This window comes from Dama dama, chromosome 22 (assembly GCF_033118175.1).
Source record: "Dama dama isolate Ldn47 chromosome 22, ASM3311817v1, whole genome shotgun sequence".
Classification (NCBI taxonomy): Eukaryota; Metazoa; Chordata; class Mammalia; order Artiodactyla; family Cervidae; genus Dama; species Dama dama.
This window is the reverse complement of record NC_083702.1, coordinates 44,331,986-44,353,716: the sequence shown is the minus strand read 5'-3', so window position 1 is coordinate 44,353,716 and position 21,731 is coordinate 44,331,986. Positions and strand designations below refer to the sequence as shown.

The 21,731-nt window shown below is 46.5% G+C and overlaps 1 protein-coding gene and 1 pseudogene across 1 annotated transcript; one reads left to right on the top strand and one right to left on the bottom strand.

Annotated features, from left to right (window-relative positions):
* Positions 1 to 418: 418 nt before the first annotated feature.
* LOC133043341 (apolipoprotein L3-like) lies at positions 419 to 21,151 on the top strand. Its single transcript, XM_061124158.1, has 5 exons — positions 419 to 516; positions 8,974 to 9,082; positions 15,014 to 15,134; positions 18,074 to 18,449; positions 20,789 to 21,151. Exons 2-5 carry the CDS (start codon positions 9,052 to 9,054, stop codon positions 20,798 to 20,800), a joined length of 540 nt encoding a protein of 179 aa, XP_060980141.1. The 5' UTR covers positions 419 to 516; positions 8,974 to 9,051; the 3' UTR covers positions 20,801 to 21,151.
* On the bottom strand, positions 11,646 to 14,728 carry LOC133044033 (zeta-crystallin-like; annotated as a pseudogene).
* Positions 21,152 to 21,731: the final 580 nt, after the last annotated feature.

Sequence of the window (21,731 nt, the reverse complement as noted above, 5' to 3'; positions counted from 1 at the left end):
AGAAGGCACGGTGATGTGACCCTCAGCAGCAGCAGGCTGACCAGTATGCGGTGAGGAGCTGGTGTGTTCTGGAACTGTGACACATGCTGGTGGCATGAGGGTGAATAAAGCAGGCAGGCTGGTGAGCGGGTTGGTGGGGAGGGCTGAGGGGGTGGAGAGATGGCCATGGGGTGGGGGAGTGGTTGGCCAAGGGACTCACGGTGTGTTGGTGGCAGGTCACCTTCAAGGAGCCGAGGCAGGGTGGGCTGTGTCAGAAGGACATGGGATGTCAGGGCTGGGCTTGTTTCTCTATGGGGGCAGCAGAAGGGTGGGAATAGTTCTGGGTGGGACCTGGTGGACAGAGTGATGGTAACTTGAGCCATTCAGAAGTGAGGGTTTCACTTTCCCTTCTGGTTCTCCGAATATATCTGGGACCACAAGGTGTGTGAGGTTTGTTGCAGAGACAGAAGGCAGCTGCATCTGCAGAGCTGAGAACAACTGGATCTCGTTCACACTCAGCCAGAGGAAGACTCCTAGGTAAGCAGGGGGTGGGTAGGACCCCCGCCCATCTCCCCATCCTCAGTACGACTGTCTGAGCAAAGGGTGATCTCACTACAGAAGGGAAACGGAAGCTCAGGGAGGTGAGGTCATGGCCCGAGGCACAGGTTAAGCAGGGGCAGAGCCTGGATGTGGACTCAGGTGTGTCTGTGTTCCTACAAAAGCTTTCCTAAACCAAGATGACATAGAGCATAGGCAATGTAGGTCTCACATTGCAGTTTACTGGCAGAGGGTGTTCTGGAAAGTGCAGGATGCCCATAAATGGAAACACTCAGAAATGTGATGACACTGTCTATCAGAAAGAACTTTTATCAAGACAGACAAGGAAAACAAATCTAAGTACTCCACCGCAGGTAAAAGAAGTGTGGTGCTGTGTCTTCATGAAGCTGATTGCTTCATGTCCCAGTAACGGGTCCCACACCTCGTATTCTAGCCAGGCTGTGCCCGGGTGGGTGGAGGGAGCCCCCGAGGCCCTGGAGCAGGAGGAGCAGCAGAGAAGAGACAGGGCACCTGCCCAGTGCTGGGAGCTGCAGGAAATCCACACAAACAGACCTGCAACAAGGAAAGTGCAAGATTCCAGTGGGGCTTGAAGAGGAACTGGGGGAGGCAGCAGAGGGAGGAGGCTTTGGAGTGGGAACTCTAATTACAGGTAACATTTCACCTGGTGAGGCAGGTGGGGCAAGGCATTGCAGGGGGAGGAGCAACATGAGCAAAGGCCTGGAGGCTGAGGGGGAATCAGAGTCCAGGGAGCTGGGAGTCCTCCAGGCCCCTGGACCAGGCCCTGTAGAGTCAGGAAGGTGAGGAAGACAGGAGGAGGAGCATCAGGAGGGCCTGGTGACCAGGAGGGTGAGGAGGACAGGAAGAGGAGCATCAGGAGGGCCTGGTGATGGGCTAAAGACTCTGAATCTGACCCTGCCTTTACCCCTTCTATCCCTGCCCATAGAGTATGTGCTGTACCACGTGGAGGGAGATGTTTGGCAGAATCTCTGTCTGCCCACATGGAGGGGAGGGCTCTGTGTCTGGCCATGCAATTGGGCAGGGACAGGCTTCCCCACAGTCCTCCCTTTTCCCAGAAACAGCCTTTCCAGGAAGTGACCTGGAGGCTAAAAGAGGAAGACACTTGCAATAGAAACCCAGCAGAAGGGAGCACCGCCCAACATCCATACCTGGCTGAGGCCCAAACAAGGGTCAGGACCAGGACAAGAACGGGAGGGAAGGACAGAAGGATAAGTCAAGGGTCATGATGCATTTACAATTCTTTGGCCTCATCCAGGAGCTGGCCCTTCTGCTGGAGCCCTCCTCTTCTTTCTGGCTTGAATTTTCCTTCTCATGTTTCATGACTTCAATTGGCTGCCCTGGCTCCTGGGGTCCTGCAGCTTTGAGGCAGAGAAGGAGGCAGGGGAGCAACCAGCTCTCCTCTCCCATCTGCTTGGAGGCAGGCCTCCTCTGTGAATACTCGCCCATCCACAAGGTCGCTGCCTCTAGCCTCTGCCACCAGGCACACTCGCTAGTGGACAAGCTGATGGTTACTCTTCCTGAGGGACAACCCTGGGCATCACAGACAGAAGGTGATAGAAAGATAGATTCTAGGATGGGGCTTAGGGGAGGGGATTTGGGGGAGGGTCTAAAGATACAGGGCAACTCTAGATTGGGTGCTGCCAAGAACTGGGGTCAGTTCTACCAGTGTGAGTCTCAGTAACTACATCTTTGGAGTTGGGGACCAGAGCGAGGATAAAGTTGCAATTGGTAGAGAAGGAGCAGTCATGCTTTTCAACCAAGGGAGGGGTGTTTCCTTGGTGGGGGTGCAGTGATGTGTGTTTGCTCTCTTCTTCACTCCTGCTCTCGGGGTGACCCTGTGTGAAGTTGGAGTTCTGTGATAGCTTTTACATCCAAGAGAAAAAGAACATCACCCTGTGGTGATACCAGGCCAGCTTTGGGATGTCAGGGGTTCTTTCTTTCTCAATCCTTTATAAACATTCCTGTGAATAAGCAGAATGGAATATCCCCTCAGACTTCAAGACAGCTCTTCTTATTAAATTTATTTCATAACAAAATATTTCCTATTATACTTTCTCTTCTTTACATCATGAAAAGAAAAGAAAGAAAGATACCAGCTCAGTCCTGTCCAACTCTTTGTAGCCCCATGAACTGTAGCCCACCAGGCTCCTCTCCATGGGATTTCCTAGGCAACAATACTTGAATGGGTTGCTGTTTTGCCCGATGTCTGAATCCCCGAGCGGGAAGAGAGAAGGCTTCTAAGACAATGCAATTTGCAAAAAAGGGAAGTTTATTACTGACTCGAGTCAGGGCTTTTTGCCGCAACCAATGCAGTGGTTCAGGGTCAGAAAAAAGCCCCGAGCCCCAGCTGTTAAATAAATTTATAGGGTGAACATAAGGAGTTGGTAGCTGGCTTAAGCAGATTGGTTACATGTTTGCAAAGCAATTTTATTGGTACAAACTTTAGCGGGCTTTTTTCAAACCTGGGCGTTCGCGGGCTTTTCAGCTCTCCCTTTGTTTCTTACTGGGCACATATTGATTGGCTGGCTCCAGGTTACCTGATGGGGGCGGGGAATCCCACCATTTCAGGGAAAACCGAAACCCAGGTCCGGGCTGCCTGCCAGCCCCGGCAGCTCCACAGTTGCCATTTTCTTCTCCAGGGGATCTTCCCGACTCAGGCACTGAACCCACATCTCTTGCATTTTTCATCTCCTGCATTACCACCAGTGCAGTTTTTAAACTTTATCTCTCCCTTTCTGGCCACACTTTATCTAAAGTCCTCTCATTTGATTATTATTATGAACTCATGGCCTTTCACAGACTCAACAAGGCCCAATGAAATATATTTATAGTAACATTACCTTTTATTATTATTATTATTTTTACTGTTATATGCGGGTGCCCCTTCTGACCACTTCTCTGATCATCTTCAAGAGCACCCTTGCCTCTACAGGAGTAGAGAAGCCAGCCTGTGGGTATCACCTCCCCTGCAAGGGATCTTCCTTCCTTTGATGGACAGAAGCCCATGGGTGCACATGTGGGTGGGAAAGATGCTGCTGGACAATATCTGTTTAAGGTCAAGTTCACGCTCATTATTCTAGTTTCACCCTGTTTTCATGCCTACTTTTCTAGAGAACTTGGTTTCATCAACACGAACATGCCTCCTACAATGACAGTTGTCACAGCAAGAGTCACAGATTTCTTGTTGGCACTTAATTCAACTGCTTCCATCATCTTTAAGGTGGTGATGCTAGAAACCATTCATTCTTGTGGGTTACTGAATACGATAAAGTGACTTCTGCTCTCTTAGGGCTTCCCTGGTAGCTCAGACAGGAAAGCATCTGCCTGCAATGTGGGAGACCTGGGTTCGATCCCTGGGTGGGGAAGAGTCCCTGGAGAAGGAAATGGCAACCCACTCCAGTACTCTTGGCTGGAAAATTCCATGGATGGGGGAAGCTGGTAGGTTATAGTCCATGGGATTGCAAAGAGTCGGACACAACTGAGAACCTTCACCAGTAGCTGTCTTAGAGTTAAAACAATAAAAAATCCTAAGTGCATATGGTTAAAAACATCAATTTGTACAAAGGGTTCTACTCATTCCTTCCCAAGGAAAAGCTATTTCTTTCAGGTCAGTTCAGTCGCTCAGTTGTGTCCAACTCTTTGCAACCCCATGGACTGCAGCACGCCAGCCTCCCTGTCCATCACCAACTCCCAGAGTTTACTCAAACTCAGGTCCATTGAGTTGGTGATGCCATCCAACCATCCCATCCTCTGTCTTCCCCTTCTCCTCCTGTCTTCAATCTTTTCCAGCATCAGGGTCTTTTCCAATGAGTCAGTTCTTCTCATCAGGTGGCCAAAGTGTTAGAGTTTTAGCTTCAGCATAGTCCTTCCAACGAATATTCAGGACTGACTTCCTTTAGGATGGACTGGCTGGCTCTCCTTGCAGTCCAGGGGACTCTCAACAGTCTTCTCCATCACCACAATTCAAAAGCATCAATTCTTTGGAGCTCAGTTTTCCCTGTAGTCCAACATCTCACATTGAAAGAACCATAGCCTTGACTAGATGGACCTTTGTTGGCAAAGTAATGTCTTTGCTTGTAAATATGCTGTCTAGGTTGGTTGTAACTTTTCTTCCAAGGATCAAGAGTCTTTTAACTTCATGGCTGCAGTCACCATCTGCAGTGATTTTGGAGCCCAACAAAATAAAGTCTGTCACTGTTTCCATTGCTTGCCCATCTATTTCCCATGAAGTGATGGGACCAGCCGCCATGATCTTAGTTTTCTGAATGTTGTTTCAAGCCAACTTTCTCACTCTCCTCTTTCACTTTCATCAAGAGGCTCTTGAGTTCTTCTTCGCTTTCTGCCATAAGGGTGGTGTCATCTGCATATCTGAGGTTCTTGATATTTCTCCTGGCAATCTTGATTCCAGCTTGTGCTTCATCTAGCCCAGCGTTTCTCATGATGTACTCTGCATATATGTTAATTAACCGGGGTGACAATATACAGCCCCGACGCACTCTTTTTCTGATTTGGAACCAGTCTGTTTTTCCATGTCCAGTTCTAACTGTTGCTTCCTGACCTGCATACAGATTTCTCAGGAGTCAGGTCAGGTGGTCTGGTATTCCCATCTTTTAAGAATTTTTCACAGTTTGTTGTGATCCACACAGTCAAAGGCTTTGGCATAATCAATATAGCAGGATTGGATATTATTCTGGAACTCTTGCTTTTTCAATGATCCAGCGGATGCTGGCAATTTGATCTCTGGTTCCTCTGCCTTTTCTAAATCCAGCTATTTCTTTAGATAGTTGATCAAGGTCTTTAAATTATATTTGGAGAAGGAAATGGCAACACACTCCACTATTTTTGCCAGGAGAATTCCATAGATAGAAGAGCCAGGTGGGCCACAGTCCAAGGGCTCACAAAGAGTCAGACACAGTGAGTGACTAACACACACACAAATGTTGATATTACAACATTGGGAGGTGGAATCATGTGAGAATGTGCTCAGGATACAGGAATCTGGACTTGAATTCTGACTCTAGCACTAGCTGTGTGGTTTGAGTAAATTACTTAACCTCTCTGAGTTTCAGTTTCCTTTCTTATAGGATTATTGTGAGAACTAAAAGTAAGTGAATTCATACCAAGCAATTGGAAAGGTGCCTGGTGCATAGTGGGGTGTCATCAACCACAATCGCTAATTAGTATTAGGTATTGCATTTTTCATTTTTTTGACTTAAAAATTTGTATATTATTTATTTATTTCTTACTCAGAAAAATAAGGATTTCATTTAGTTTTATACTTTTTTATACCCTTCCCCATCTTCTGCTTGTATCATTATTTCTCTAATTTTGTATCCTCTATTAGGAAGTGTTGCACTTGTAAACATTTTATTTACATATTTATTTGTTACACTTTCAACTGAAGCTACTATTTCTTTACTCCTAGCTTTGTAAACAATGCTTCCTTTCAGAGCTTCAGCTCCCAAGTTCTAGAAATGTATTTTAATTTTTATACTGAGTAACCAAATTGATAAATATTATATATATCAACAATACTTCAGTTTTAAAACAGCATCCAAAATAATCAATATGGGAAAACCAGGACATGGACATACATTAATTTACCTTAGATTTTTTTAAAAAAACTTCAAGAAGAGAGTTTACATACATTTGTGACATTTTAATACTTTTTTTTAGAACTCAGTTCAGTTCACTTCAGTCGCTCAGTCCTGTCCGACTACTGCGACTCCATGAATCACAGCACACCAGGCCTCCCTGTTCATCACCAACTCCTGGAGTTTACTCAAACTCATGTCCATCGAGTCAGTGATGCCATCCAGCCATCTCATCCTCTGTTGTCCCCTTCTCTTCCTGCCCCCAATCCCTCCCAGCATTAGGGTCTTTTCCAACGAGTCAACTCTTCACATGAGGTGGCCAAAGTATTGGAGTTTCAGCTTCAGCATCAGTCCTTCCAATGAACACCCAGGACTCATCTCCTTTAGGATGGACTGGTTGCATCTCCTTGCAGTCCAAGGGACTCTCAAGAGTCTTCTCCAACACCACAGTTCAAAAGCATCATTTCTTCGGAGCTCAGCTTTCTTCACAGTCCAACTCTCACATCCATATATGACCACTGGAAAAACCATAGCCTTGACTAGACGGACCTTTGTTGGCAAACTGATGTCTCTGCTTTTTAATATGCTATCTAGATTGGTCATACCTTTCCTTCCAAGGAGTAAGCGTCTTTTAATTTCATGGCTGCAATCACCATCTGCTGTGATTTTGAACTTGTACCAAATAGCTGCACATGCTTCTGGGAAGACCTTTAGTTTTTCCTGATGTTTCTAATTGGCTTCATTTTCACCCTTGCACTGTTTATCTTCAACATTTGCTCCATTTCTTTACAACTGTGCCTCATGTGATACCGAGTCCCCTGTCCCCACAGACTCTGGACTTCTTATCCCATTCTGGGCTGGTTTCTCTCTAGGTCTCCTGTGCGTCCAGCTGGGATCCTTGGATTTCCTTCCCACTGGGTTGATGTTCCTGATTCCTGGATCCCACATCTATCTCTCTCATGGGTATCCTTTATCTTCCTCCTTAATTAAACAAACACATAATCTAATTTTTTCCTGCATCTCATTCTCAAGTAATTTCTAAAGGTCTGGTGAAGAGTGAAGGCTGCTGTGAATATGGGATGGGATGTGGGGTTGCTGAGCTTGTCCCCTGCTCTCCCCTCGGCCTCCCTCTCATCTTGCTCCCTCTCTGGGGCTCTGCCCAGCAGACAACTTGTCTCCTGTGAACACGCTCCCTGTTTCTCTCCCTCTCCTGCACTCTCCCTCTCCTGCACCCTCTTTATTCAGCTATCACTTCTCCATCCAGTGAGTCTTCAAACATTTGTTGAACACTCTGGTCTCCTGTTGCCCCCATGCTTGATTTTATTAACAGCAGAGGAAGAAGAGGGAGGTTATGGTTCTTGACCCAGTGAGTGGGGTGGCCAGTCTACCAGAGGCAAGACTTCTGACCTTGGCCAAATCATATAACTTCTGTACTTCAGCTTCCTTATCTGTAGATGGGGATACAATGTACACATATCAAATGTTAATGGAATAACATACAAGTTATCATATGTAAAGTTTCAGAGCCAACACCAATGCAGAGCAATGACCACAAACACAAGTCACTCTTATCCGCAGCTGTTATTATACCTGTAAGTACCTTTTCTATCATTTCAGTCAGGTCTCAGGAGGAGGAGTTGACAAAGGCTCTTTTGCTTTCTTAAAAGAGTAGCTAAATGTAATCAACATCTGTTTTCCTTCCTCTTCTCCCATGCCAAGATAATCACATGCAGAACCAAAATAAAATTTTTATATACAAAGACATGAGCTTTTTTTTTTTAAAGACCACTGAGAATGGGAAAGTCTGAAAGGATATACATTCTCATATATTATGAGTGCAAACATAAATTATGACAGTTTGTTTGCATAACAGTGTGGCTCTAGGTATGAAAATGTTTTAAGTATTGATGCCTTGTGATTTAGTAATTGTACTTCTAGAAATAGCTTAAGGAAACAGTCTCAAATGTGAGTGAAGTTTAATACAAGGAGAGTGTTCTTTATTATTTACACAAGGTATTAGAGACAACCTAATGTCCAATAGTCAGGGGAGGACAGCAGAGAGGACAGGGCACCATTCGGGGTCCTCAGCCACGAGAGCAGGGATACAGGAAGTGGGGTGGGGCTGGTGGGACTCCATGCCCTTGTCAGATAAAGGCTCTTGCAGAAGCAAGGAAGACCTGGGCTGTCAGAGTTGCACCACCAGGAACTTTGTCAAGGCAGACTTGAGCCTTAGGGCAAGACATCACTTTAGAATGAGAAGAGTCATTTACCATTAAACATATATCTGTAAGTAATTATTTTCATATATTAAATGGAGTAGAGCATAGTCATCACAAACTGGAATCTGGATCAGAAAGACTTGGGTTGAAGTCCAGGCTCAGGCACCAGTGTGAAAAACTGGGCTGACCTAAAGTTATCAGGAGCCTGCACGTCATAGACACTGGATCAACATCACCTATTGCCAGTTAGTAACAGAGTTGCTCCAACCTCATGTAACTTCCAGACTATTCCTTCCTATCTGTTCGTCCGTTTCTGGTTTTATTACTCCTATAACTTCACAGATGGCTGCCTCCTCTGTGATTATTTTTCTCATCGTACCCCAACAGGATAACAGGACTACGACTTGGAGGAAGTTGGATGGAGATGAGGAACTTTCCCTGACTAGTGACCTACAGAGCCCAGGAGACAGAGAACCACGCTGGGTTAAGTCCCCGCTGGCACTGGTGGCCGTCCCAGAGGACCCATCAGAGACCTCACCACTCCCTGTTCCCTGCAGGCACTGCTCACTCGTGATCGAGCCCACAGTCTGTTTTCTCTTCCCCAGTGGTGAGGTCAAACCTCCTTCCAGCCTGACAGAAACAAGGAGCTGAAGGGAAATCTCTGAGACCCCGCTGCTGCCATCATGAGCTCAGAAAACCTCAGAGACCTCTCAGGTAGGCAGCTGCCTCTTTTCTGGCCAGTTCCTACATGTGACCCAGAATTGAGGGTGGTTCCTCCAGGCAGAGTTAACATACACAGGAATCAAGAACCAAGAAGAGGATGGATAAGCATCCTGGAGCCCCCCAGAGGGGCCATGTGGAGTTCCCCCAACAAGGGTGTGTCCACAGAGCCTCTTTCCCAGCCCTCTCCTTGGGGACCCACTTGCTAGGTGCTCACTGCCCTCTAGCAAGTGACTCAGAAGTGAGGCCAGGACAGCCCATGGGGAGGGGGACAGCAGAGGGAGTTCCTAGGGCCAAATGGGGCATCGAGGGGAGGTCCCCCAGGGTCCCTGGAGCTCCTCCTGCCCTCTCCCTTGGCCCAGCCTCCTCCTGCTCCCAGACCCTGGGGCATCACCACAGACACCATTCCTGCAGCTCTCACCCTGCCGCTCACCCAGCGACTCTGCAAGAGTCAGCGGACAGTGAACTGAACCCCAGTCTATGTTTGCCACCTCCCACCTGGAAGGGAAGTGTGACCAGGTTGTTCACAGGATCACATCTGTGTCCACCCCTCCTCCACCTAGCTGATCCCCTCCCCTGCCCATCCTGAGTGTCTCTCATTAGGATCCTCTCACATAGCAGTCTCACTCAGCGGTGGGTGGTCCTAAACCCTTTTTACAATGAGGTTACATTGGTTTACAATGTTCTATAAGTTCATGCGATCAGCACTGGACTTCTCCTTCTGTGTGTGCTGCGGTGTGCTGCTGCAGCCTCTGCTTAGCTGCCCAGTTGTTGTTGACGCTTTGCAACCCCCAGGACTGCAGCCCACCAGGCCCCTCTGTCCATGGGATTCTCCAGGGAAGGATATTGGAGTGGGTTGCCATGCTCTCCTCCAGCTGCAGCGTACTCACCACCAAAACTTAGTTGGAAAAATCCCTATGGGGCAGAATGAAGAAATCACAGGAGTTTAAAATAAGGAGGATTCAAAGTCATGTCTAAGAAGTGTCTGACACTTGACCTTGGGTTCCACCACTGAGCTTCCTGCTCACTGGCCTTGGGCTGTCACTTCTCCTGTCTGAGTCTCACTTTCTTCTCCTGTGAAATAAAAATAATGCCTCTCTGTGTTCATGTACCAGGAAACAATCTTACATCGTGTCCCAGCCCCCCATAGATACCTGTGTGTTACCTGAAATTCCGTAAACTCTAGATCCCTGAAATCACACAGGGATTTTGGTAACTCATTTGAGCAGTGATCTTGCCCTGTACTGATCTGAGGTTAATTATTTTCATTATGTTCTTTATCCCATTTAATGTGAATATTCTTTTGTTTCACTGCCAAAACTCAAAAGCATGCAGTTGCAGCATGCTGCCAGTCTCTGCTAGAAGTGGTAACTCACAAACACACAGGCCTGTATTCTCTCTCTTTGTGTGTGTGCAAGTGCTCATCTGTTCAGTCCTGTTCAATTCTGTGTGACCTCATGGACTGTAGCCTGCCAGGCTCCTCTGTTCGTGGGATTTTCCAGCAAGAATACTGGGAGTGGATTGCCATCTCCTATTCCAGGGGATCTTCCCAACCCAGGGACTGAACCCATGACTCCTGTGTCTCCTGCATTGGCAGGCCAATTCTTTACCACTGTACCACCTAGAAAGCCCTCGTTCTCTTTCTAAACATTGCAATTGTAGATTCCTGAAGACATCTAAATCCTAGGATTAGATAATGATTTCTGGAGGTTTGGAAGTCCAAGATCATCAACGTAGTGGTGGTTTCAGATGAGACCGCTCCACATGGCTTGCAAATCCTAACTGCCCTCTAACTGTGTCCTCACATGGCCTTTCCTCTGGAGGAGGGCAGAGGAAGAGAGAGAATCGGTGTGCATAGTCACTCAGTCGTATCCAACTCTTTGCGACCACATAGACTGCAGCCCGCCAGGCTCCTCTGTCCATGGGATTCTCCAGGCATGAATACTGTAGTGGGTTGCCATGCTCTTCTCCAGGGGATCTGGAGGTTCAATGCAGGGATTGAACCCAGGTTTCTCTGGCATTGCAGGCAGATTCCTTACCATCTGAGCCACCAGGGAAGCCCTCTGCAGGGGAACATCCTGACCCAGGGATAGAACCTGGGTCTCTTGCATTCACAGGAGGATTCTTTACCACTGAGCCACCTCTCCTACGTGAGAATCTGGTCTCTTCTTTTCTTATAAGGACAACAATCGTATTGGATTCAGGCCTCACACTTATGACTTCATTTTACCTCAACTGCCTCCTTAAAGGCCCAATCTTCAAATACCGTCACTGGAGGTTAAAGCTTCAACATATGAATTGGGGGGTGAGGGCGGGAAGAGCAGGTCCATCCATGCCCCAGGTGACTCTACCAACAGTGCCCAGGTGATCACTCCTCAGGAAGATGAATTTTAACAATTTATACTAAATAGCATTTTTTAAAAAGAATTGTTCTAGAATTTATTGCAGTTACCATTTTATGATAACAAGAGCAGATCATTTTTAAGGCATCAACTGTGTTTATTAATTTAAATAAAAATATATGATCCCTGTCACACATAGATACAATTCTGAAAGGTTACTTCTGTGAGCTGTGAGTGAGTCCAGTATCCTTGGCCTCTAAGGAGAAGACTTCAATCTGGAGGCAGAGACAAGGCTGGATCACTCAGAGTTTTTTTGTAGTAGAGTTTCATTAAACTGTAAATGGGGTAGAGAAAGCTTCTAAGATAGACTTCAGAAGGGGACAGAAAGAGTGTCCCCTTGCTAGTTTTTAGCAAGGCGTTATATACCTGATCAGTTAGTCAGTCAGTTCATTGGCTCAGTTGTGTCCGACTCTTTGTGACCCCATGAATCGCAGCACGCCAGGCCTCCCTGTCCATCACCAACTCCCGGAGTTTACTCAAACTCATGTCCATCGAGTCGGTGATGCCATCCAGCCATCTCATCCTCTGTCATCGCCTTCTCCTCCTGCCCCCAGTCCCTCCCAGCATCAGAGTCTTTTCCAATGAGTCAACTCTTTGCATGAGGTGGCCAAAGTATTGGAGTTTCAGCATATACCTGATAGCAAGCTACTAATCAGATTTTAAAAATGCCTCAGACAGAGAGTGTTGCACCAGGCTCCTCTCCCACAATATGCATTGTGGATAGAATGGCAGAAGGGGACTCACCTCTGACCATAAAACAATTGACAAGAATCTTGAAGAAAGGCAGATTTCCAAGCAAATGAAATAGCTTCATTAACACAGCTTAAGAAAAATATTTCCATGAGAAAGACACGTTGGTTAGCTCAAGGTTTGAGAAAAAGTTAAGTTCAGGGGCACCAGGTGGCATCATGGCAACACAGGATTACAAGGAACCTTTTAATCTCATGGAGATAAGGGGGAAAAAAACGTCTGCCACTAGCAGTTTATTTCCTCCTGCTACTTGGGGACCCCTGTCCTTCCTCCCTGTCTGTTATCCTTTATTTCCCCCCTTTTCATTTAGGAGAATATGACTACTAGGGAAAAGGGGTGGTAATTCTGTTCAGATTGCTTCGAGATGGCCAGGGACACAGACCCTAAATTGTTGAGGCAGCATGTTCTGCTTACCCTCATATTGAGGATCTTTGAACCAGGAGGCCCCAAGTAGTTGGAGAAGGCTGTGGTACTTGGAGGAGCTTGAACAACCATTTGTAATGTAAAAGCCTTCATCCAGCCAGAAACAAGTTGAATCAATCAATATATATATATTTGGAAACTATGCACCTGATGTTGTAAGTCACTTCATCATGTATGACTCTTTGCAACCCTGGGTACTGTATGTAGCCAGCCAGGCTCCTCTGTCCATGGGATTCTCCAGGCATGAATACTGGAGTGGGTTGCCATTCCCTTCTCCAGGGGATCTTCCTGACCCAGGCATCAAACCCACATCTCCTACATCTCCTGCACTGGCTGGCAGATTCTGTACCACTAGCACCACCTGGGAAGCCCACTATGCACCTACTATCATATGATACCAGAGATAAGGCTGATGTCCTCAGAGAGTACATGGATCATTGGTAGTCAATGATTAACCTAGTGAATAGCACAAAATATTGGGGAATATTGGGAAAACTAACAGATTTCTCTGGACATGGTTTATCTTTCCCTTCTGAGACACCGGTAGATCTAGATGAGATTAGTTTAGAAAAGGGTTCTCATTTAGTTCAGAGAATCGTCAGAGTCCAGTATAGTTCTGGGTTAATCAGAGACTAAAGAACCTTTGTAAAGAGAACTAGCCTTGGGAATCAAGCAGTCCTCTTTTGAATTAGCATGTTTTAGTCAAAAGTATGGAATTAATGATAAGAATTAGTTAGGAATTTCTGCAATGTCCTCCAATGCCAAGTGACCACTAACATCCTATTTCCCACTACTCCTTGATGAGAGGTAGAAGGCATAAAGAATATTGCCAGCTATAAAATAAACTGTACTCCAATGCTTGTGAATCCTAAGATAAATATTTTTTTAAATAGAAGAAACTCACTGAATCAAATGATTGCTAAGCAGAGCAAATGCAGTCTACATAAAACTAAGGTAAGAAACCTCTTAATTACACAGGAAACCAATGGAAGGATTAATGATTTTAAGAGAAGAATAATTTTTCCCATAGCCCCACTGGTATGAATGATGTCTTCATGAGCCTGGGCCACCTTTCCCAGTGAATGCTGGGGACCTATTACTGGTCTCAACAAACCAATTTTCATTCTGACTTGGAGGGCTGCTGCAAACTGCTGAAATTCCTCCTTGGAGGATGAATGGAGAGCTACTCTTTTATGCTAGATTCCTTTGTCATGGATCCTGTGGGTTTATTTCAATAGAACCTCTGCTGCCAACAACTGTTACTTGTCCTCCATGTGACAAAAAATTTAAATCTTTGCTAAGATTTACATTAGCAAACATTTCAATAATCATATCAACTCTTTTTTCACCAACAGATTTCTTATCAATATAATTAGCTTCTTTGTGATTAAACACTTAGTGAGCTCCATTTTGCAAAGCAATCATTTGTCCTTCTTCAGTAGTAGCTGTGCCCAGAATCTTTAAGCCATAAGCTCTAACCATTTGGCCTGCTGCTCTTCCAGCTCCTCCACTAGCCCCAGAAGACTTTCTCCAGCTTTCACACGGACACTGTGGAGCAGACTCAATAAGCAGTAAAACATGAGATGCTGATGGCAGCTCCTTGTTTAAAGTCCAGTTTTTGGGGGACCCGTGTGAACAGTGTGATGGGCTCCCAGAGCAAACTCGGCGTAGCCCCCAGAGATCATCCTTGTAGTGAATGTCACCTTTCTTGAAAGCAGATACATTCTCTCCAGCAGCTTCTACTATCCCAGCCATCTCTTAGCTAGGAGTATAAGGCAGAAGTGGTTTTACACTGTGAGTGCCAGAGCAAATATATACATCCACTGGGTTTACACCACATGCTTGGACTTTGTTAGAACCTGGTGGTCTTTCAAAATTGGTACAGCGACATCCAACTGGAGCTTCAGCACTTCAGGTCCACCAAGTTCAAAATCTCAAATAGCTCTCTTCAGGTTCTATTGCCATGGTGATCTAGATACCTGTTCTAGAGTGGATTGTCAAAATCTGTGAGCCCTCCCCCAGGTTACACAGGGTTTAAAAAAAAAAAAAAGCTACCCAATACCATTTATGATCCACCACAAAATCTGTCCTTTCCCAGTGACTCAGACAGTAAAGAATCTGCCAGCAATGCGGGAGATCTGGATTTTATCCTTAGGTTGGGATATCCCCTGAAAGAGGGAATGGCTACTCACTCCAGTGTTCTTGCCTGGAGAACCCCATGGACAGAGGAACCTGGCGGGCTACAGTCCACGGGGTTACATAGAGTCAAATAGGACTGAGCGACTAACACTTTCCCTTTTTCTCTTCACAAATTCTTCTAACCTTTCTTATTCCCTTTCCTCTCATCTAGATATTGAGATCTTCTTTGAGGATGTCGCTGAGTGTCTCTGGGACATACTGAGCAGGGAGGAACTGCTTCTCCTGCTGACTGAATTCTTGAGGAAAATTGAGGCAAAGGCTGGTTTGTCCAGGTAACCTCTACAGGTGCATTGGTGTGTCAGGAAGGTCACCCACACGCCGCGGCATCAGAATAGGTTTCTCCTAATAGGCACACCTCCTCCAAGCAGGACCCTATGGAGGTAGGATGTTCCTTCTCAATATCTCATGAGGAATGTTTCTTCCATGTCATTTGCTGGCAGTGAACAATCTCAGGTTGAGAAAAGATGAAACCAATAAGGAAGGGGCAGGTTATGTGACCTTGGACTAGTTACTGAGCTATTCTCTGCCTTCGCTTCATCATCTGTTCAGTTTTATTGTGAGGATACTGAGATCTTGCATGCAACAATCTTCCCATAATGACTGATACAGAGTAGGTGCTCAATCAGTATTAACATTTAAAAAGCTTGTTGGAAAGAATTTTCTTTCTGGTGATGAGAACCAACCAGAATTTCCTATGGGACAAGTCCGAACATCCTGATGCCATCGTTTGTATTACTCAGGCTTCTCCCTAGATAAAGCCTTTCTATTCTCCATCTTAGGAACTGTACCAACCCTGCAGGATCCTGCTGGCCCATAAACCAGAGATGCTGGAGAGAAACTGGGTGGAACTGATGGGATCCTGGATCTATCCCTGCCCACCTCCTGGGTTCTGGGCTTATGTGTTAGAGTTTCAGATTAGCACGTGTCCAATGGGAATAGTAATTCAATCTGATGGCCTATGGTGATGGCCTCAGAGTGAATTGCAGGGTCAGAGATGGGGAACCAAGTGAAATCATCTCATCCAAAGGCCCAGGGAGGCCTAGACCAAGGTCAGACACAGGGGTCAGGGTGGAGCAGAAGGTCCAGGTTGGAGGACTAGTAGGTAAGCTTGGGCAGCAGGAACAGGACTAGAGTGAGGAGAGTGGGCCCCAAGGACACAGAACCGAAGGGACTGTGACTCTAACAGAGGTTCCGGGAGTGGGAGCAGGGACATTTCTTCCCTCCCTGATGGGATCCCCCCATGCTGGGCTAGAGGGCCCTGTGTGACCCTGACTGCACACCCTGCCTGGGACCTGGCTTCTCACTCCATCTGGGACCCTCTTCTAATCTGCATGGAGCCGCCCTGACAGTGGAAGGCTGTGTGGCTCAGTGAGCCCTCCAGGGTCACAGTGAGTGGCTGCGACTGTGTGTCATTTGAGGGATTCTGAGGAGCCTCACGCATCCCCACCCAAGAAGAAAACGCTTCCTCCACCAGCTGTGTAAGTGCTGGTCTCCTCAGGCTCAGCCATTCAGATGGGTGTTTCCTCAAGCCTCTTGAACCTTTAGAGGTTCCACAAAGTTGCACATGATATTGGGGTGCAGTCTCATGAAGCTCTCACAAACCAACATGTGACACCTGAGAGGTCAGAGGCGCTGGGTCAGGAGTCAGTGAGGTGGGCTGGAGAGTCCAAGAGGAACCAGCAATACATCTCCTGATCTCCAGGCAGCCGGGGCAGTGGATGGACTCAGGGACCTGCTGCTAGGAAGGTCAAGGGCACAAGCCTTAGAAGACAGCCGATGGCAGACTAAAGGACTGTTAAGGTGCCTTCTAGTTCTGACTTTGGGGTTTTTGGGTTTTTTTTTTTTTTTTTTTTTTTTTTTTAACAAATTCTAAGTCATAGAGAGAGCCAGTCTGCAAAGGATGAGGGCACAGTGCCCAGGACTATGCTTTCATCTGAACCAACGGCAAATTTAGGGGATCCCCAAAACCACCCTCAGGTTTGAGAATTCCCTATAGAACAGACAGGACTCACTGAGAGCCATCATGATCCCAGTGTATTACAGGAAGCCTGTGGGTTTCCATCAGCCACAGGGCAGAGTCTGGGCAGATTTCACACCTGAAGCTTCTATTGTCCCCAAGATTTGTTACTGTTCTGTAGCTCAGGGATTGGCAGGGTACAGGGAACACTGCCTGCCAGGGACACTCACCCATTTAAAAAAAGAGATTATCCTGACTTGTGGTCTCCACCCCTCCCAGAGGTCAGACTAATGTCCTAGAGTCCAGCTCCTCCAGAGGCCCCATCACATGTCTCCTTGTCAGACTGAACAGTGGCCAAAAGGCCCAGGCAGATGAGGACACTCGTATCAACCAGAATATTCTAGGGACTTAGGGACCACTTCCCAGTAACCAAGGGCAAAGATCAGGTTGACTTCTCACTACACACTGCTGCAGCTGCTGCTGCTAAGTTGCTCCGGTCGTGTTCAACTCTATGTGACCCCATAGGTGGCAGCCCACCAGGCTCCCCTGTCCATGGCATTCTCCAGGCAAGAACACTGGAGTGGGTTGCCATTTTCTTCTCCAATGTATGAAAGTAAAAAGTGAAAGTGAAGCCACTCAGTCGTGTCCAACTCTTAGCGACCCCATGGACAGTAGCCAACCAGGCTCCTCCATCCATGGGGTTTTCCAGCAAGAGTACTGGAGTGGGGTGCCATTGCCTTCTCTATCACCACACACCGAGACCCTTGAATGCAGGTTTTCTGCTCTAACACCACTTCTCTTCGTTTCTCTGTGGAGTTCCCACTCACCAACTCTTTCGAAGTGCTGGTGTTGCCCTGCCTCTGAGACGTCTCTACCAAATACATTTTTTTTTGGCTGAGCCACACGGCTTGTGGGATCCTCGTTCCCTGACCAGAGACTGAGTCATGCCCAAAGCAGTGGGAGTGCAGAATCATAACCTTTGGACCACCAGGGAATTCCATCAAATATCTCTCTTAAGTTATGAGTATTCTAAGGTGACTATTGCTTAGCTGTTAGAGGATTTAAGAAGTATATGGAGACTCTACAACGTATAAAACCTGTGTTTAATGTTCAAAGAGGAAATTTTATGTTTGTAAATTTCTTTTCTAATTGATTTATAGTACTATCTCTGTATGTATGCAGAATAGACATTTGGGAATGTATTTTACAGACAAGCAAACTGCCTTTCTAAGCCCTTGACCTTCACTGTTACAGGGAAGACATGAATGAACTACACGAATATCTGAATGAATTGAAAAGAGACTTGGCTGGGAAGGACCAGGAAATGCTCCCAAAAGAGCAGCTGGACAGGAGGAGGTTTCTGAAGAAGTTTCCTCGGGTGACGCAGCAGCTGGTGGAGCTCATAAGCAAGCTCCAGGAGCTTGCAGACAATGTAGACAAAGTCCACAGGGACTGTACCATCTCCAATGTGGTGACCCACAGCACCAGCGCTTTATCTGGTGCCCTGACCATCCTTGGCCTGGCTCTGGAACCCGTGACAGCCGGGGCCAGTGTGGCACTCTCAGCCACTGGGATAGGGCTGGGAGCAGCGAGTGCTGTGACCGCTGTGTCCACCAGCATCGTGGAACATGTAAGTAGGTCATCAGCAGAAAACAAAGCCAGTAAATTGATGTCAATTGCTGTCAAGAAATGGAAGGTGCTCCTAGAGGTACTCAAGAGCAACCCCAAAATTGTTGACACAACAGAGCAATTGGCAAAAGCCAAGAAACACCTTGAAATAAATATCCATGCCATGGAGACAGGTGAAGCCAACCCTGACTCTGCAGCCAAAGCAAACATCCTCGTGAGCCCTGGGAGAATCAGCCCCAGCCATCCAGCAGGTAGAGGCAGCTTTCAAAGGCACAGCTTCAGCAGTTACCAAAGGAGCCCAAATTGTGAGTGCAGCCATTGCAGGTGTCTTCCTCCTGATGGATGTGGGCTTCCTGGTGAAGGAGTCAATGCACCTTCACAATGGCACAAAGACAGCATCAGCTGAAACCTGTGGCAGCAGGCCAGGGAGCTGGAGAGGAAGTTGGAGGAACTCATGCAGACCTATAAGCATCTGCAAGAGGACCCAACTCCACCACCCCCAGAGCACTGAGGGTCCAGGGACATATTCAGGGTCAAGGTGCGGAGGCACCTTGTTAGGGGAAAAAGGAGAGTGAGACAAAATTGTTGGAGCTGAGGGTTAGGAAACTGGCATTTCTGCAGCTGAGCACAGGAGGGGAGGGTTGAATGTAGGTGATAGATGGGGAGAGAGGAGGAGCCTGGATTAAGGGAGGAAGGGAGACTAGAGAATGGGCGGGGGCCGAGGGATAAACCTCTTATTTTTTTCATACTATGAACTTTATTTTGTATTGAGGAACAGTCAATTAACAGTGGTGTGATAGTTTCAGGTGAACAGTGAAGGGACTCAGCCATACACATACATGTATCCATTCTCCCCTAACTCCCTTCCCATCAGAAACCATTTACTTGGAACTAAAGAAGTCACTGGGGACAGAATAAAAGGAGAGGCAGGGGAACTAGCAACAAGAGACCAGAAATACAAAAGGGTTGAAAGTGGGAGATAGAGAGGTAGGATTGTTGGGATCCAAGTAGCAGGGGCTGCTCTATTGCCCTTCCCAGGGTTTGACGACCCAGCAAGAAGAGTCTCCTCCTGGTTTTGGTCTCTAGCCCTACTTCTCCAACAACTCAGCTTTGATTCCAGCATTTTATCTTAATTAGGCTGTGAATTCTTTTGTCTGCTTGTTTCTTTAATTGAAGTAGAGTTGATTTACAATATTCTGCTAGTTCAGGTATACATCGAAGTGATTCAGTTATACATAATCTATGTATATATCTATATTCTTTAAAATTGTTTCATTACAGATTATTATAAGACACTGAATATTATTCCTTGTGCTAGACATTAAGTCCTTGTTTCTTTAATCTGTTTTATGTGTGGTAGTGTGCATCTGTTAATCCCATACTCCTAGTTTACCCCTCTCTCTCTCTTTAGTAGCAAGTTATGTTTTCTATGACTATGAGTCTGTTTGGGTTTGTTCCTAAGTTCATTTGTACTCTTTTTTTTTTTTTTTTGGAAATGCCAAGCAGTTTGTGGGATCTCAGATCCCTGACATGGGATAAATGTGGCCATAGCAGCAAAACCACCAAATTCTAACCACTAGACCACCAGGGAACCACCTAGACTATTTCTTGGATTCTCCATATAAGTGAAATTATATGTCTGTCTTTTCTGCCTGACTTACTTCACTTAGTATGATCACCTCTAGATCCATACATGTTACTACCAAAGGCATTAGTTCATCTTTTTTTATGGCTGAGTAATATTCCGTTGTTTGTATGTACCACATTGTCTTTATCCCTTCATCTGTTGACAGACATTTAGGTTGCTTCCATGTCTTGGCTATTGTAAACAGTGCTGCTATGAACATGGGGTGCATGTATCTTTTCAAATGAGAACTTTTTCTTTTCCAAATATATGCCCTGAAGTGGGGTCGCTGGATCACATGATAGCTCTATTTTTAGTTTTTAAGGAACTTCTTTACTGTTTTCCATAACGACCACACCAATTTACATTCCCAGCAACAGTGTAGGAGGCTTGCCTTTTCTCCATATCATCTCCAATACTGATTGTCTGTAGACTTTTACTTGATGGCCCATCTGATTGGTAGGGGGTGATCCCTTATTGTAGTTTTGATTAGCGTACACACAGGATGAGATGGTTGGATGGCATCACTGACTCAATGGTGATGACTTTGAGTAGACTCCAGGAGTTGATGATGGACAGGGAGGCCTGGTGTGCTGTGGTTCATGGGGTTGCGAAGAGTCGGACACGACTGAACGACTGAACTGAACTGAACTGAATAATTAGCAGTGTTCAGCCTCTTTATATGCTGGTTAGCCATCTGTGTATCTTCTTTGCAGAATGTTCTGTAGAGAACTTCAGGCAGTGACTTCTTGATGACAATGGTGGTGATGATGGTGGTGGCAGCAGCAGTGATGACAACACAGTGGATGGAGCATCTGACAAGTATCCAGGTGTCTTTTGAGTTCAGGGTGCACTAAGAGACCAGTGAAGTTCCCATGACATTTGCAGTGTTGTGTAGGAACAGAGATTGATTTGGGAAAATAAGAAAGAAAGAGGAAAGCAGAAGGCACCAACAGATCGGAACTATGCGGTGTGTCAAGGAGATCAACCAGCCTGGGGCCAACAGACAAGGCCTGTCTGACCCTCAATTTCCTCCTCAGTTGGGGATGAAGCTGAACAAGGTATTCTAGGACAGTCTGACTCTCTCCACGTTGTGTTCTACAGACTTTAGTTCAATAAATATGAGCTATTTACTGAGGCTTCCTTGCATTGATTGATGAGCTCAGCTGGGCTCCAGATGCCTGACCTCCTTCCCCATGAGCCTGTCTCCCAGGGTCTCAGGAAGCACATCCTCCATGGCTCCTCCTGCCTGCCCACTGGGCTCCCATTCAGTCATTTCCCTCAGAACCTGGAGGCCTGCAGGTCCCATGCGACACCTGAGGGAGCCCGTGTCATCTGAGCTGAGTATGGGGATGCTCCTCCTCCAGCCCCAGGGACCAGGATGGACACGGGGCACCCAAGGGTGATTGAGAGCAGAGGGCTTGTGTGCAGGTGTGAGAGAGGGTCAGCCGTAAACAGAGGGGCAGAGAGAGATAGCACATCCCTCATGCAGGCTGCCTTCATGTTTTACCAGGACTCCTGCAGGAGCTTCCAGAACAGTCTTTTTGTGTTTACCTCGGGGCACTGCCCTGCCTCACCTGTCTATTCCCCACATGGGACTAGAATGACTTGATCTTAGCCCTACCTGCTTCCCCTCCTCCACGGCGGCCGATGACTCTG